The sequence below is a fragment of the Labeo rohita genome, chromosome 12 (assembly GCF_022985175.1).
Source record: "Labeo rohita strain BAU-BD-2019 chromosome 12, IGBB_LRoh.1.0, whole genome shotgun sequence".
Lineage (NCBI taxonomy): Eukaryota > Metazoa > Chordata > Actinopteri > Cypriniformes > Cyprinidae > Labeo > Labeo rohita.
In genome coordinates, this window is record NC_066880.1 from 6579336 (window position 1) to 6592435 (window position 13100).

General features: G+C 38.2%; 1 protein-coding gene across 6 annotated transcripts in view; it reads left to right on the forward strand.

Moving 5' to 3' along the window:
- Window positions 1-4073: 4073 nt before the first annotated feature.
- sdk2b (sidekick cell adhesion molecule 2b) overlaps window positions 4074-13100 on the forward strand; it is a 375983-nt gene continuing 366956 nt past the window's right edge. For all 6 annotated transcript variants that reach the window (XR_007828797.1, XM_051123673.1, XM_051123676.1 and 3 more), the window contains exon 1: window positions 4074-4948. Coding sequence is in view for 5 of the 6 variants with exons in the window: in XM_051123673.1 (XP_050979630.1) it covers window positions 4804-4948 (145 nt within the window). In the remaining variant the exon portion in view is untranslated. The remainder of the gene's footprint in view (window positions 4949-13100) is intronic.

The following is a 13100-nucleotide window of genomic DNA, read 5'->3' on the forward strand; positions in this document are numbered from 1 at the left end:
TCCATTGTTGTATGGTTTGTTAGAATAGGACAGTTGGTCAAAATACTGAGAAAATCATCTTTAGACCAAATGAAGTTCTTAGCTATGCATATTACTGATCAAGTTTTGATACATTTATGGTAGGAAATTTACAAAGTATTTTTATGAAACATGATTTTTTCCAAACGATAATCTTGACCCATACAGTGTATTTTTGGCTATTGCTACAAATATACCCATACTACTTAAGACTGGTTTTGTGGTCTTTTCTAAGCAATTAGAGTTACTATTTTTACCTGGTAAATTAGCTTGCACTAAAAGAGAGATGTACACCAGTATGTCATTGTCACATTATAGACTTGTGTCAATCAACAGTCATCTAGAATTGTCCCAGTACACCCTAGCAACCATATTTCAGTATTAAAAACACACTGAATGCCTTAGAAATCATATATTAACTCCCTGACAGCCACTCGTAACACCCATCTTATTTGATCTGTCACTCTAGTCAAGTTAAGTAAAGTCAAATAACAGAAGCAGTAATGCAAACTTCATCAAACTTCATTCTGAAATACGCTTAATTCAGCTATAACAGCTGAACAGAAGACAATAGTATCATTATTCAGCTCGAGTTCAGTGATAATTCAATTTAGTTCAATAAGTGTCAGTCTTGCAAAATTCATCATTTATGAAAAATTCTATTCAGCTATAAAGTAGCTCCACAGAAGACAACAGTGTCATCATCCAGCACAGTTTAGTTTAACTCTAATCTGTCACATCTTTCAGTAATAGCATTCTTATGAGTGAAAGAATAACAGTAACTCTTTAATGCAAGTTATTTCACAATCTGCTAATTCGAGCACACAACCTGCAGCACTGCATGTCCCTGTAATAGTGAATGGTCTGGCAGTCTCTCCAAAAGTAGCAACGTTCCAGACCACAGCTCCCTCTCTCTCTCTCTGTTTCTCTCTGCTGCCAGTCATATTTCATGAAGGTTCCATTCTGTGTGAGATCCCATAGAGGTGAATTCTAAAGCAGTACCTTTCTTACATTAGTGTGTTTCACTTGATAAAATGAGAACTGTATAGGCTTGCTCACCTCATCTAAGCAAATCCTATAATGCATTGTGACAAGTTCAGTGAAAAAAATCCATTCAATTTGGCAGACGAAGCAAGAGAAGTGTCAATTATAAATATAATTTGTTCAATATTGAAAAATACTGAATAGCGTTAAATGTAGATATTTTTACACAATGTTACTGTGTGCTACATATTTGTATGCTTCTTGTCATAAGGTTAGCTTCATGCTAACATCAGACTTTATTAAAATCAATAGAGATTGGGAGTTGAATTTCTTGTGCAGTTCTCATGAGAACTGCTGGATAAAAAAAGCATTTCATATATCAGCCCCTTATGAAGTTACATTTCAGTTAGAATGAAGGATGTTGACTCTGTAGGCTGTATATACAAATATATAATGTATATTATTAAATAATAATTTTGCTGATAAAAATAATACATTAGATCTATGAATATTTGTAATAAAATGTATTATTATTAACGTTATATTTAATCAAGATTTTAATCAATATGCAACAGTATTTATTAAATATAACACGTTCATACTAATAATATTTGTACTAATTTTGTACTATTTTTATTAAATAATATATATTATATAACACTTATAAGAAGAAGAACATGAAGTAAAATTGTATTGTTTTATTAATAAATAATTCATTATTTTATTAATACAATTATGTACACTAATGTTTTTAATATTAAAAAATTAATATTTAATCATAAATTAAATAAAAATGTGTAGCAGTAGTAGTAATAATAATAAATAATAGTAATTTTTTTAAACATTTAAATATGCATTTTTATTTTAATATTATTAAAGTTGTTATTTAAGTATTATTTTAAAAATGCAGTATATCATTTTAATGCAGTTTTCTTTTTTAAATAATAATAAATAAGTGAAGCCACAAGGTGAATCATGACCACATCCAAATAGTTTTGGCATGATGTGCACAACACAAGAGCTTATGCGTAAGACTCTTTGTTTAGTTTCCCAGAACTAATTTATTATTAAAATAAAGATGCAGTTGGTGTGGTGGAGAGAAGCATTGTTGTCATGTCATGCTGTGATTGTCAAGATCAAATAGTCCTGCTCCTCTTTCGTTCAGAATTCCCGATTCACCACTAGTGTGCAAGAGTTGTATCTGAAGACCCAGATCCAGATCCCAGATTTTCCCAGCACTTGGTCGACTTCCAGGTGCTTTACAGGTTTATTCACAGATTAGCTTTGGCCCTCTGACATGTATGATTAACCCAAAGGAGCGCTGCTTGATGTGGAAGTTGTTTTTCCCGCAGGCCAGAGGAGATCAATAGTCTTTGAAGTATGTTTGTATGTGTGTTGTGTGTGTGGGCGAACAGGCTTCGCAAGAGAAATCAGACCTGTAAAGTAGTCTGATGTTGGCTTCTTCTGCGATCTGACCTCCACTGAAGTGCTGCTGATCCCACAACAAATCCCTTCATATAGATGTGCATGTGTTTGCATCTGTGCATGTGTGTGTGCATGCATACTAGCCCGGAGCGTGTGTAGGTGTGTGTTTTGTGTTTTGCTGTATGCAGGCTCTTTGTATTTCTTCACTGGATCAAAAGTGCAAGTCTTAGACCTGATCTAAGTGTGTCCCAAGTGATTCTTTTGACTGATGTACAAATCACTTCTTTACATTCCCTTTAAAGTCTACTTAGACTTTCTTTAGTTTTCTCTCTCGTTTTCTGCTCTGAGAAATATGATTAGGAACTTTGTTTCTCTTGAACCACAATGCAGAAAATAATTTTCATAATCAGTGTTCTGATTATTTTTAATTGGTCTTTTTTGATCAGTTCTTTCCAAGTACAAAATATTATTTAAAAAGTTAAAAGTGAACATCTTTTTAAAATGTAAATTTACTTGAGAAAGAATTTATTTAGCCAGTAGGGAAAAAGAAATCGTTAATAATAAATAAACAGTCTGACTGAACGTCTTTTGTACGTCATCCTGTTTTAAGGTAGATTAGCTGGTTCTTTTATGTTTGTAATGAAATTTTTATTAATAATAATAATAGTGCACTTACATTTTTAACATTTCTGTATTATTCTTTGCAGATTCTATTATCCGCAAATGAGGAAAATCATTTAGGAAAAATACAAACACAAAAAATTAATCACAAGTAAGCTGACGATTTCAGCAATCACACAATGTGAAAAAATTAGATTAAATGTCAGTTTACAATCATCACAATTCTTATTTGTATGGAAGGACTGATGAAATGGAGTGCTGGAAAAAATAAAGAAACAAAAGACTGATTGATGGACATATACAAGCACACAGATGGTCAAACAGACGCACAGAAGGAAAGAGAGACAGGCAGGCAGCCAGATTCATAGATAGATACACTCTTAAAAATAAAGGTGTGATGCCATAGAAGAACCATTTTTGGTTCCACAAAGAACCATTCAGTCAATGGTTCTTTAAAGAACCATCTCTTTCTTACCTTTTTATAATCTAAAGAACCTACTTTTGCCACAAAGAACCTTTTATGCAACGGAAAGCTTCTTCAAATGTTGAAGGTTCTTTATGGAACCATTTAAACAAAAATGGTATTGTGAAGCACATTTGTTTTTAAGAGTATAGATAGATAGATAGATAGATGGATAAAACCACAATGGTCAAAATAAGTCGGAGACAGCATGAAATGTGGACAAAAATGCAATTAAACAAGTAATATGGCATGAATGAGCTGTATTGGTACTTCTTGAATCCCCTAAGGTCATGCCTATTCAATTCAGTCGATTAAATATCGATACTCATCACTTTTCAGCTCCGAAAACACATGCACAACCAAGCAGACTTGCTTGCGCAGACAGACATGTCAGTTTAGCCCCTAATCGCTGTTTCATAGAGTGATTGAGACGTTACTGAAAGGTCGTTGCGACCGTTCATCCGTTCAGAATAACTGTTAGGCTGTTCATTCCAGTGCATTCAGCAGCGAGCGCCCGTCTGTCTCGCTGCGTGTCTTATTGGAGCTCACCGCGCGGTGGCACCGTGCGTCAGCCCCCTCCGCGCTCACCGCTCTCTCCGATCCGCTGCTCATATGATGCTGGAGATCTTCAACGCAACGGGCCGGTTCCTGGGCGGCATTCAGCGATGACAGTTTGATCTCTCACGAACACCGTTTCGCACCCTCGTACACAGCGGGGCTTTACGCGCAGCATGGTTCGATTGGAGCAAACGGCACCGTGGCGCACTAGAGCGGGACTTGGAAAGTTACTTAAACCGAATGAAGCTTATTCTGCATCTGGGCGGACTCAGTGAACGGGAGGTTCTTCACTGCAAAAGACTCGTCTTAGGGATAACAAATAGCAACGCGCCAGGAACAGAAGTTACTTTTGGTTTACTGGAATGTGAATAACACCGCGTCATTGATCATGAGCGATACGTCATTTGTCTAATCATATCCTGGGGACAGTTCGTGAGGCGTTTGCGCTCTGGATTGGGAATATACTTATTGATCAGACATTTACTAAGTGAATGAATGAGAGTAGAGGCAGTGGATGAAAGAACAAAAGTCTATTCTGTGCATTGGAGTCGTACACTGTTAAAACTGAAGTTTTAACATACTGTTCACAAACTCAACGGAGTTAAACAGTATTGAAGTTTAAGATATAAATGTGAAGGATTAGTCTCTTGAGTCGCAAAGACCTCGCACAAGACGCGCCAGAGACACTCCAGAACATTACGCGCACAACTGTGGCTGGACTGTGGAGGAGCAACATGTACCCGGCGTGCCGGACAAACGCGTTCAGTATCTCTCCGTCTGCCTCTCTGGCAATGTTTGGGAATTCGGGTAAAGCGAGAAAGAGACCCTGTTGGATTGTAATATTGCTGTCGGTGCTCCTACATCTGGCGTCAGCACAAGGTAAAGAGCGCTTCTTTAAGTTGCCGTATAAAGGCTGGATATAAACATATAAACTGTCTCCAAAGACCGTTAAAAACGCAGAGTGAGCCTGAGGGACTGTAACGTTTTAACCCTGGAGTTTGGTAGTCATTTCATTTGGCTTAATTACAGTTTAAAGGATCATGGAGTAAGAACAGCTTGTGTTTAAAGATAAATCACAACACATACAGATGAGTTAAGCAAGTACAGTCTCATTTAACAGTGAAAGTGTACAAAATACGTAGTCCATCTTCGTTTATACGTGAGATATGTGCCAGCCAGCTCTGTGCTTGCTCTCTTTCTCTTCTCTTTTATCTCTTTCTCATGGAGACACTGTACAGCAGTGCTTGTCAATCCCGGAGTACCTAACCTAAAACTGCACATTTTGGATGTCTCGCTTATCTGACACACCTATTTCAGATCTTGGAGCCTTAAGTAATGAGATTATGATATAAATCAGTCCTCTAAAATGTCCAGATATCCAGGACACATCCCTTTGCAGTCACTAATCAATAATAACCTGCATTTAGAAGTGTATTAAAGTCTAAACCACATACAGCAACTGTGCATTCCACAGGTAATTATACACGACATGGCCGTGAAATTAACCAAAGCCAATTAATGAGACTGTAGATTAACCATCAAAATTAATGAACTCCTTGCCTGTTTTATGACTGCACATAACGAGAGAGCTCAGTTAAAATGAGCTCATCGGTGGCATCTTGGAAAAGTGTTTTTATAAGGTGCATGTTCATCAGCTGTGCATTATCAGTGCTCTTAATGTGAGATTTTATGATGGATGATTCATGATGTTTAATGAGGACTTGCAAAAGGTGCATTTAGGCATGCAACTAAACTTTTGATTTATCTAGACACATAAAAGATACACAATGAGGAGCATAGAGTCCATATTAATAAAACACAGGACAGTTTTGTTCACCACCTTAATGGCAATATTGACAATTTGATTTTTCCTAATTTTGAAGGCACATGCCCCCCATCTGGCGTGGATTTATGCCACTGAAAAGACAGAAAGTAGTCCATTGAGTTTCTCTGCATGCAGAGTGCAAGGCGCTTTAACTGGCCACTTGTGGTAATTTGCCTCTCTTCTCAGCTGATGGCCTCAAGCAGGGAAAATTGTTTTCGACAAAATTTTGCAGACAGCAGGCGAGCAACAGAAGCTTGCATGAGCAGTCGCTTCCGTTCATTCTGCCTGGAAAAAGATAGAAGCAATATACTCAAATCTCGTGCATGCCTGAAAAAAAAAATACATTTGCTGGGTGGGCGATGCTGGCTCAAATGGAAATATCTGCACAGGTGCATAAAAAATGTAATATTTTCTAATATTTTTTCCAAGATACTGTAAGGCTGCTAAAATGTATTACTGAAACTTTCTCTCCGTTTGCCGGTTTTCTCCCAGCATAGCTGGGCTGCTTAGGTATTTGTTATTCAAGGACAGGTGGGAGTGTTGGGAATGCGTGATAGCTGCAAACACTAAGCCCTGGATCGGGAAATAGGCTGTTCTGTAATGCTGCCTAGGGAGGAAACCGTGGCAAACTAGGACATGCCATATATCCATCATTCATGAGTGTATGCTGTCTAACCTGACATTTACAGTAGAGTGATACCTTACACATTGGGAGGATTAGGCTACCGGTTTGTGTATGCATGTGTGCGGAAGGAAAACGAAGCGAGAGTAACGTGTGTGTTATACTAACCTTTCCTCACGACATCTATTGCTCGTTTCATAATGATCTGTGGCACTGGTTGATTTGTTCAAGTTAATTGTCTTTATTCTCCCAGGTTTTCCGGGAAAGTTCCTGGGGTCTGGGACTCTCACCTAAACATCATTAGAACAGATTGCCACCTCATCTTTTATGAAGCTCTTTGAATCTTGCCCAAGTTTTAATGAAAAATCCATTGAGAAACTCCCAACTGACAGAATGCAAAAGCCCCCATCTGAGATAAAGTGGGAAAATATTACCTAAGCAGAATCGTGAGGACTTTTTTTTTTTACTTTCGTTGTACGGACTACATAAATAAGTGTTTAGCAGCCTTAAGGAGATAGTTCACCTTACAATTTAAATTCCCTTGGCCCTATTTACTCATCCTTATGTCAAATTTTTGCAATACAGCAAAAGTTCATAGGCTATAATGCTCCAAAAAGCTCTACAACTAAAGCAGTCTATGCACTATATTCCAAACTTGCATCTTCATGCTGCTTGAGTAGATACTACATTTAATGAGGACTGAGCTTTCCAGTTTTATAATTAGAGTGGTCTATATTGTATGAATGTATGTAGTATAAATGAAATCTGTGCATACTATATTCATCATGTTTCTGTTGTACTGCATCAGTTGTGTCACTTGATTGCCATTCACAATGCCTTTCCCATGACCTCATAGGATACTCAAGTTTGTATCTCGCCGTAAATAGTAGCTCATCTGTATACTTTTTGTCCACATTTTTACGACTACATTTCGAACATACTGCTCATTTCACATGCTGTTTTTCAGGCACAAAACAGTGTGTGAAATGAGTATGTGTGAACTGCATGCGTAGTGAAGTATGCATATTTGCATTATGCATATTCAAATTTCACTGATATTCACTGATAATCATCAACTTAATGAAATTATGTTTTAAAAACTAAGCATCATGACATTTAAGAGCCATAGCAAAGGTGCAAATTATCAGTAAATGTCACGGCTGATAAAGACAAAAGGTCAAATTAAGAGCTTTTAGTAGTTGCATCGTGTCTGGGTAGTACATGCCATTGGACTAAACTCAAATACCAAAACACATATTATGTCTTGTTATGATTTAAACTGATTCAGATACACTCCTAGAAATAAAGGTTTCAAAAGGGGTTCTCAAAAGAACTGTTTTTTTAATAATTTAAAGAATGCTTTTCCACTATCAAGAACCTTTTGGGCAGTGCAAAGATTTTATGCATGTTAAACATTCTTCATTGAACCATCAATGTCAATAAAGAACCTTTTTTTAAAAGCCCACTGAAGTGCCTTGAAATGCGCAGCGTTATTCTATGTGTTGATGTAATTTCAACTGAAACAGGAAGACAAGGCGGGACATATACAGCAGATCCATCCTTTTTTAAATAGCCAGTAGCATTTCCTTTATATCACAGCTTGAGCCAGAGCTGCTGAGCTTGGTAAAGCCGAATTTGACAGCTTATGACAGCCACTGTCTAATAGATTCAATATGAAACTGTTACTAAAGCAAACGTCGGATGCGTTTTGTGGTCTGTGCCGACTCACGCATATGATTGGCTCTGTGGTATCATGTCTCTGGACCTGAGCTGACCACGTGCTGCAATGGTTTGCCCCCAATGGAAAGTGTATTTAGACTAAATTGTTCCTTATCCCCTACATAGTGCACTACGTGCCTTACACCATACAGTAAACACTAATTCTGTAAACAAGTGACCGATTTCAGCCACAGCTTCAGTGTCTATTTATAGTGTAGCTTCAGATTCTAGACAGCATTTGATTGGTGCAGTGTGATGTCATCAAAACCATTGATCCATATTGGCGGAAGTGAGAGACTGTGAGTTTTGAATGCTTATATCTTCTAAATGTGAATTTTGTCATTGTTTTGGAAAACACTAGGTTATAGATAACCTTAAGGCTAACACATTCACTAGATCCTGGGGACTTTAAGAGTGTTTGATACCAGATCTTTCATTTAGTTAACAAACAAACAGCCGTAGATCTGCAGAGCCTTGCCAAGAGCAAGACTATGTGTTTGTAATTCAAGAAAACGAGACCATTTTATAATACACCCAGTAGGGGGTGAGGCAATTGGCATGTGCGTAAATCATTTGACTTCAGTAGATTAGCTTCATTAGCATGCTGTTAAATGACGTGTTTCACAAGGAAGACTGTTTGATTGGTGAGTATGGCAGAGACGAAACTGTAACTCACCTGGACTTGGTGTGGAGCGTGTTTATCATTGCCGGCACAGCAGTGAACTAGAAAACCTCACATCTGATGTCATTTGGAGTTTGAAGTGAAGGTAATGACACATTGATTAGAGGTGGTTGTGATTTGATGATGCTCTTTAACCGAAGGCCTCGTTGTTGATGCACTGTCAGCTTCTCAGAGAACACCCAGAATGGCAGATGTTAAGCACTTTTTCTGTCAGTTATACTGCACATATATCTAAACCATAGTTGGCTTTTCCTCCCCTGACCTTTTCCCAACATCGACAAAGTTAGGCAAAGAACAAAAGTTCAGCTTAGGGTGATTTAAGTTTGGAGGTACATTGCAGTTTTTTTGTGAATCCAGACTGACGGATTGATTCATAGGGTCTGACCTTGGCAACTCCATGAGATTTCAACGATGGCCTGTTAACTTGCTTACTCTTGACACTTAGGAAACCCGTTCGCATGAACGGACACATTGAGCCCTCATTGCTTTTTCATAAATGCGAATCACCCAAAAACTAGAAGACAGAGGGTAGGAACTATTGATTAAGTGTCTTTTTCTTTACTCATTCTTCCTGAATCCTCTCCGCCATGTTAAACAGGGCAGGTGTGAAACTCACTCCTCTTACTCCCTGTCGGGTCAGCTTGGGTCTAGATGGGGGCCGCTGTCTTCTTCGGACATACTGTTGCCTTGGGCAGTGCCTCAGGCCGTTTCAATGCCTGAATACCAATTGCTCATAGGGGCTTGATGTTACCCCCTGAGGACTGCTCTAGTGGTCTGCATGAGTGGCTCAACTTCAAATCAAAAGTGAGCTTATCACTCAGCCCATGACCAAACATATTCCAGATACCTGGAAATATTTTCTTATAATACAGACACCGCAGTGATAAGTGATAAGACTAGTGTGAGTGCAGCAGGGTTGGAAGTGGAATTTACTGGAAGTGGATTACATTGAGGGAATTGCAGGGAAATTCAACAGGTCAAAGCATTCTGAGAAATGAAGTATGATACATACATTTGCTAAAGGGATCCCCGGGTATTGAGACTTGTATGGCTTAAAATAACATAAATTATGTATTTTACTGAAATATGTGGTAGAGAACCCATTAAAGGTGTAACTTATTTCAAAATCCACATCGTTTTATATATTTTTTGCACTATGGGGGGTGCCATTATTTCAGTGATCTGAAATGGTTGCACTCTGTGAGCCACTGGCGCTACTGTACCTGTTGCTATTTTTAACGCAACACAATTCTGAAAATAAAAAACTGATATGTTGACCACAGCTAAGTCCACGTGCTTACAGGTGGCGATGGATATAAGTGTAGGCTTAAACCAAATGCCATACCATTGATTTTTCATCGAGTGAAATCCACGCTGAGAAACTTCTTCAGTCTTTGCAACGTCATGACAAGTTTTGGCATGTTTACATCCTGCCAGGATGGCATATAGTGTTTCTTTCAGTAGCTGTGGTCTACTAAAAGCCTCAAAGGCTTCAGGGCTGAAGTGCAGAGAACAAAGACGCAGGTCTTTAGGAAGTTTAATTAATCCACAGGCATCTTCCCATTCTTTTCTCCGCTTCTTATCGCTAAGAAAGCAGTGAAGACTTCCATCACTTCTCTTGATGCCCTTCGACTGAAAATTACAACCCAAGGCCACACAATGTGGCATTGTATCAGTATTTTATTGTTATAGTTGTGTTGCGGTAAAAAAAAGCAACAGGTAGGTGTCAGTAGCTCACCAAGAGCAACCATTTCACCTCATAATGGCATCCCCCATAAAATGTATGTATAAATGATGTGGATTTTTTTAAATAACGTAAATCTTCTGTGGGTTTTCTACTACATATGTCAGTTAGAACACCATTTACGTTATATAAAGCCACACAAATCTTAATACCTGCAGTTCCCTTAGAAGTATTTTTATGTACATGAATTCTTCTTCTTCTTTTAAAAAAATACATTTTTATTGTAATTTTACTTAAAAAAGTGACACAAAAGCAGTAAATACATTAATAATTCTTCAAATAAAGAATTATAAAGTTTCAAATAAATACTGGCTTTATATTCATAACTTTATATTCCTCAAAAAAACATAGTTTACACACGCACAAAACCCTGGTAATCATGAGATTTATTTTTATTATTATTAATTTATTTTGATAAAGTACCAAGTAAGGTCAGTTTCATTTCAAATGCTGCTGTTTAATTCAGCTTCGTCATTATCTTTTGCTTCTCTTGAAATTTTAATTAGCAATTAAGTGAATTTAATTGATACATCACATCAATCAGAAAAGTTTTGCTTTGCATGAATTTGTCAAGTTTTTTGGCATGACAGTAAATTACCTTCTAAAATATGCATAACTGTTGCCAGAGTGATTAAGGTACGATAAAGCCTGCTTAATGTTTGGCATTCAAACGTTCATCTGACCTCTGTAACCACTTTCTGTTTATCTGTTGGCATCATCAATTAAGGTATTACGAAACCAATATTATATTTGACTGGTGGCCTCTTATGATAAATAACAGTGGCGGTTACTGTGAAAGGTTATTGTATTAGATGCGAAATGCGCCAGTGTTTTTGTACGCTTTTGTACGCTTTTGTAAATAATATCCTAAAAACTGAAACAGAAGCCATTAAGGTTGTGTGAGGAGCATATTTTCCATTGGAAATATCAAAATATCTTCAGTCCAACTCGTATATTTCACCTTATCTGTGCATGTATAGGGATGCAAAAGCAAAAGTCTGTTCTTAATTGCACCTCAGCGACAGCATCTCCAGAATGTAGCGAGCAGAATATAGAGTCACAAAGGAAATGCCTTGTTCTGTCAGACAGGTACTTCGTAGTTTCCCGTAGAGCCTAATGACTCGCTGAGTCTCAACTCACCTAGGGAAGTGTAATGGAGTCCGCAGAGAAGAAGCGGATATACATAGCGCCAGGGTAAAATATTACATCCATTTTGGAGTGCTAGCACAGACGTCAGCAAATGCTAAATATTTGAAAAGAAAAATACATTTGGGAGAAAATGAAAGCGAGAAATAAAGAGCGAGACGGAGAGAGAAAATGCGTGTGATCACAGTTTTCATTCTTGCTAATCAGATAATAATAAAGTGTGTTCGCTAAATCAAGCACGGTGTAATTTCTCTACCTACATTCATTATTCCACTGCGTTCTGCTCTTTTCAACCAATCTGTTCGTTTTATGATTAGACACGCTAATCCTTCAGCCGCGACGTGAAAAGAAGCCGCGTTAAAACGCTCGGACAAATCCATTTGTGATTAGAGCTCCACGGACTCAAGCGTGGCCAGCGAATGCAGACAAATGCGCTCACACACACCGACGCACACCCGAATACTAAGTTCAAGGACTGTGCCAGCAAGGCATTTAGCCATGGTGCGTGTTTTAAATGGTCTCTCTGAGCCCACTGAAGCAGGCATTATGCTTCTAGTCAGTTGAGTCATGGCCTCTGAAGCCGTGACTTCACTCGGATCCGGCTTCGGTGCCAGGCTTGCGTGGTAGGGATGCACTTTGGTGCCACGGTTTCATCTAAAACAACTGATTTAAACTTGAAAAATTGCTTGACAGCTGTCATTTGATTTCACCGGGTTGCCAAAGGCTGTGACACAAACCTGCAAACACGCTAAGCGTCAAACAAAAGTGTTATAATTAGGAAGAACTCCGGAATAAACAGAAAAAAGATGCGTGGAAGAAATAAAAGAAAAAACATTAATGATGCTGATAATATCTTACTCTTGAGAAAGTTTGAGGAAGATGAAAAGAGCTGAGGGGGGCACTCAGGGGTGCCGGTGAAGGGGTGTAATTGATGCAGTGGCGCTATTCGCTGTCGTTGCTCACGTTTCATCTGAAATGTGCTTATTGTCACTCCAGGGGCACTCGGGTTTTTCGCTCAATGTATTCCAACCTTTTTAATCTGCACTTTTGCTGCAGTTGCTCTTTGAAGTTGCATTACATAAGGGGACTGCTAGAGGTTGCTTACAAGAACGAAATAAAAGATTCCGTGCAGTTTCTTTCTTGCCGTACCTCCTGCTTAGCTCCGGTTGCATGTCTTGGATGTGTCTTGATTCTCTGTGACTGTGTTTGACTTATTTGAAAATACACCTGGGTACGGTTGCACCTGCGTTTATAAGGCTTTTCTGAGATTGGGATGTGAAGTTCACACCGGAG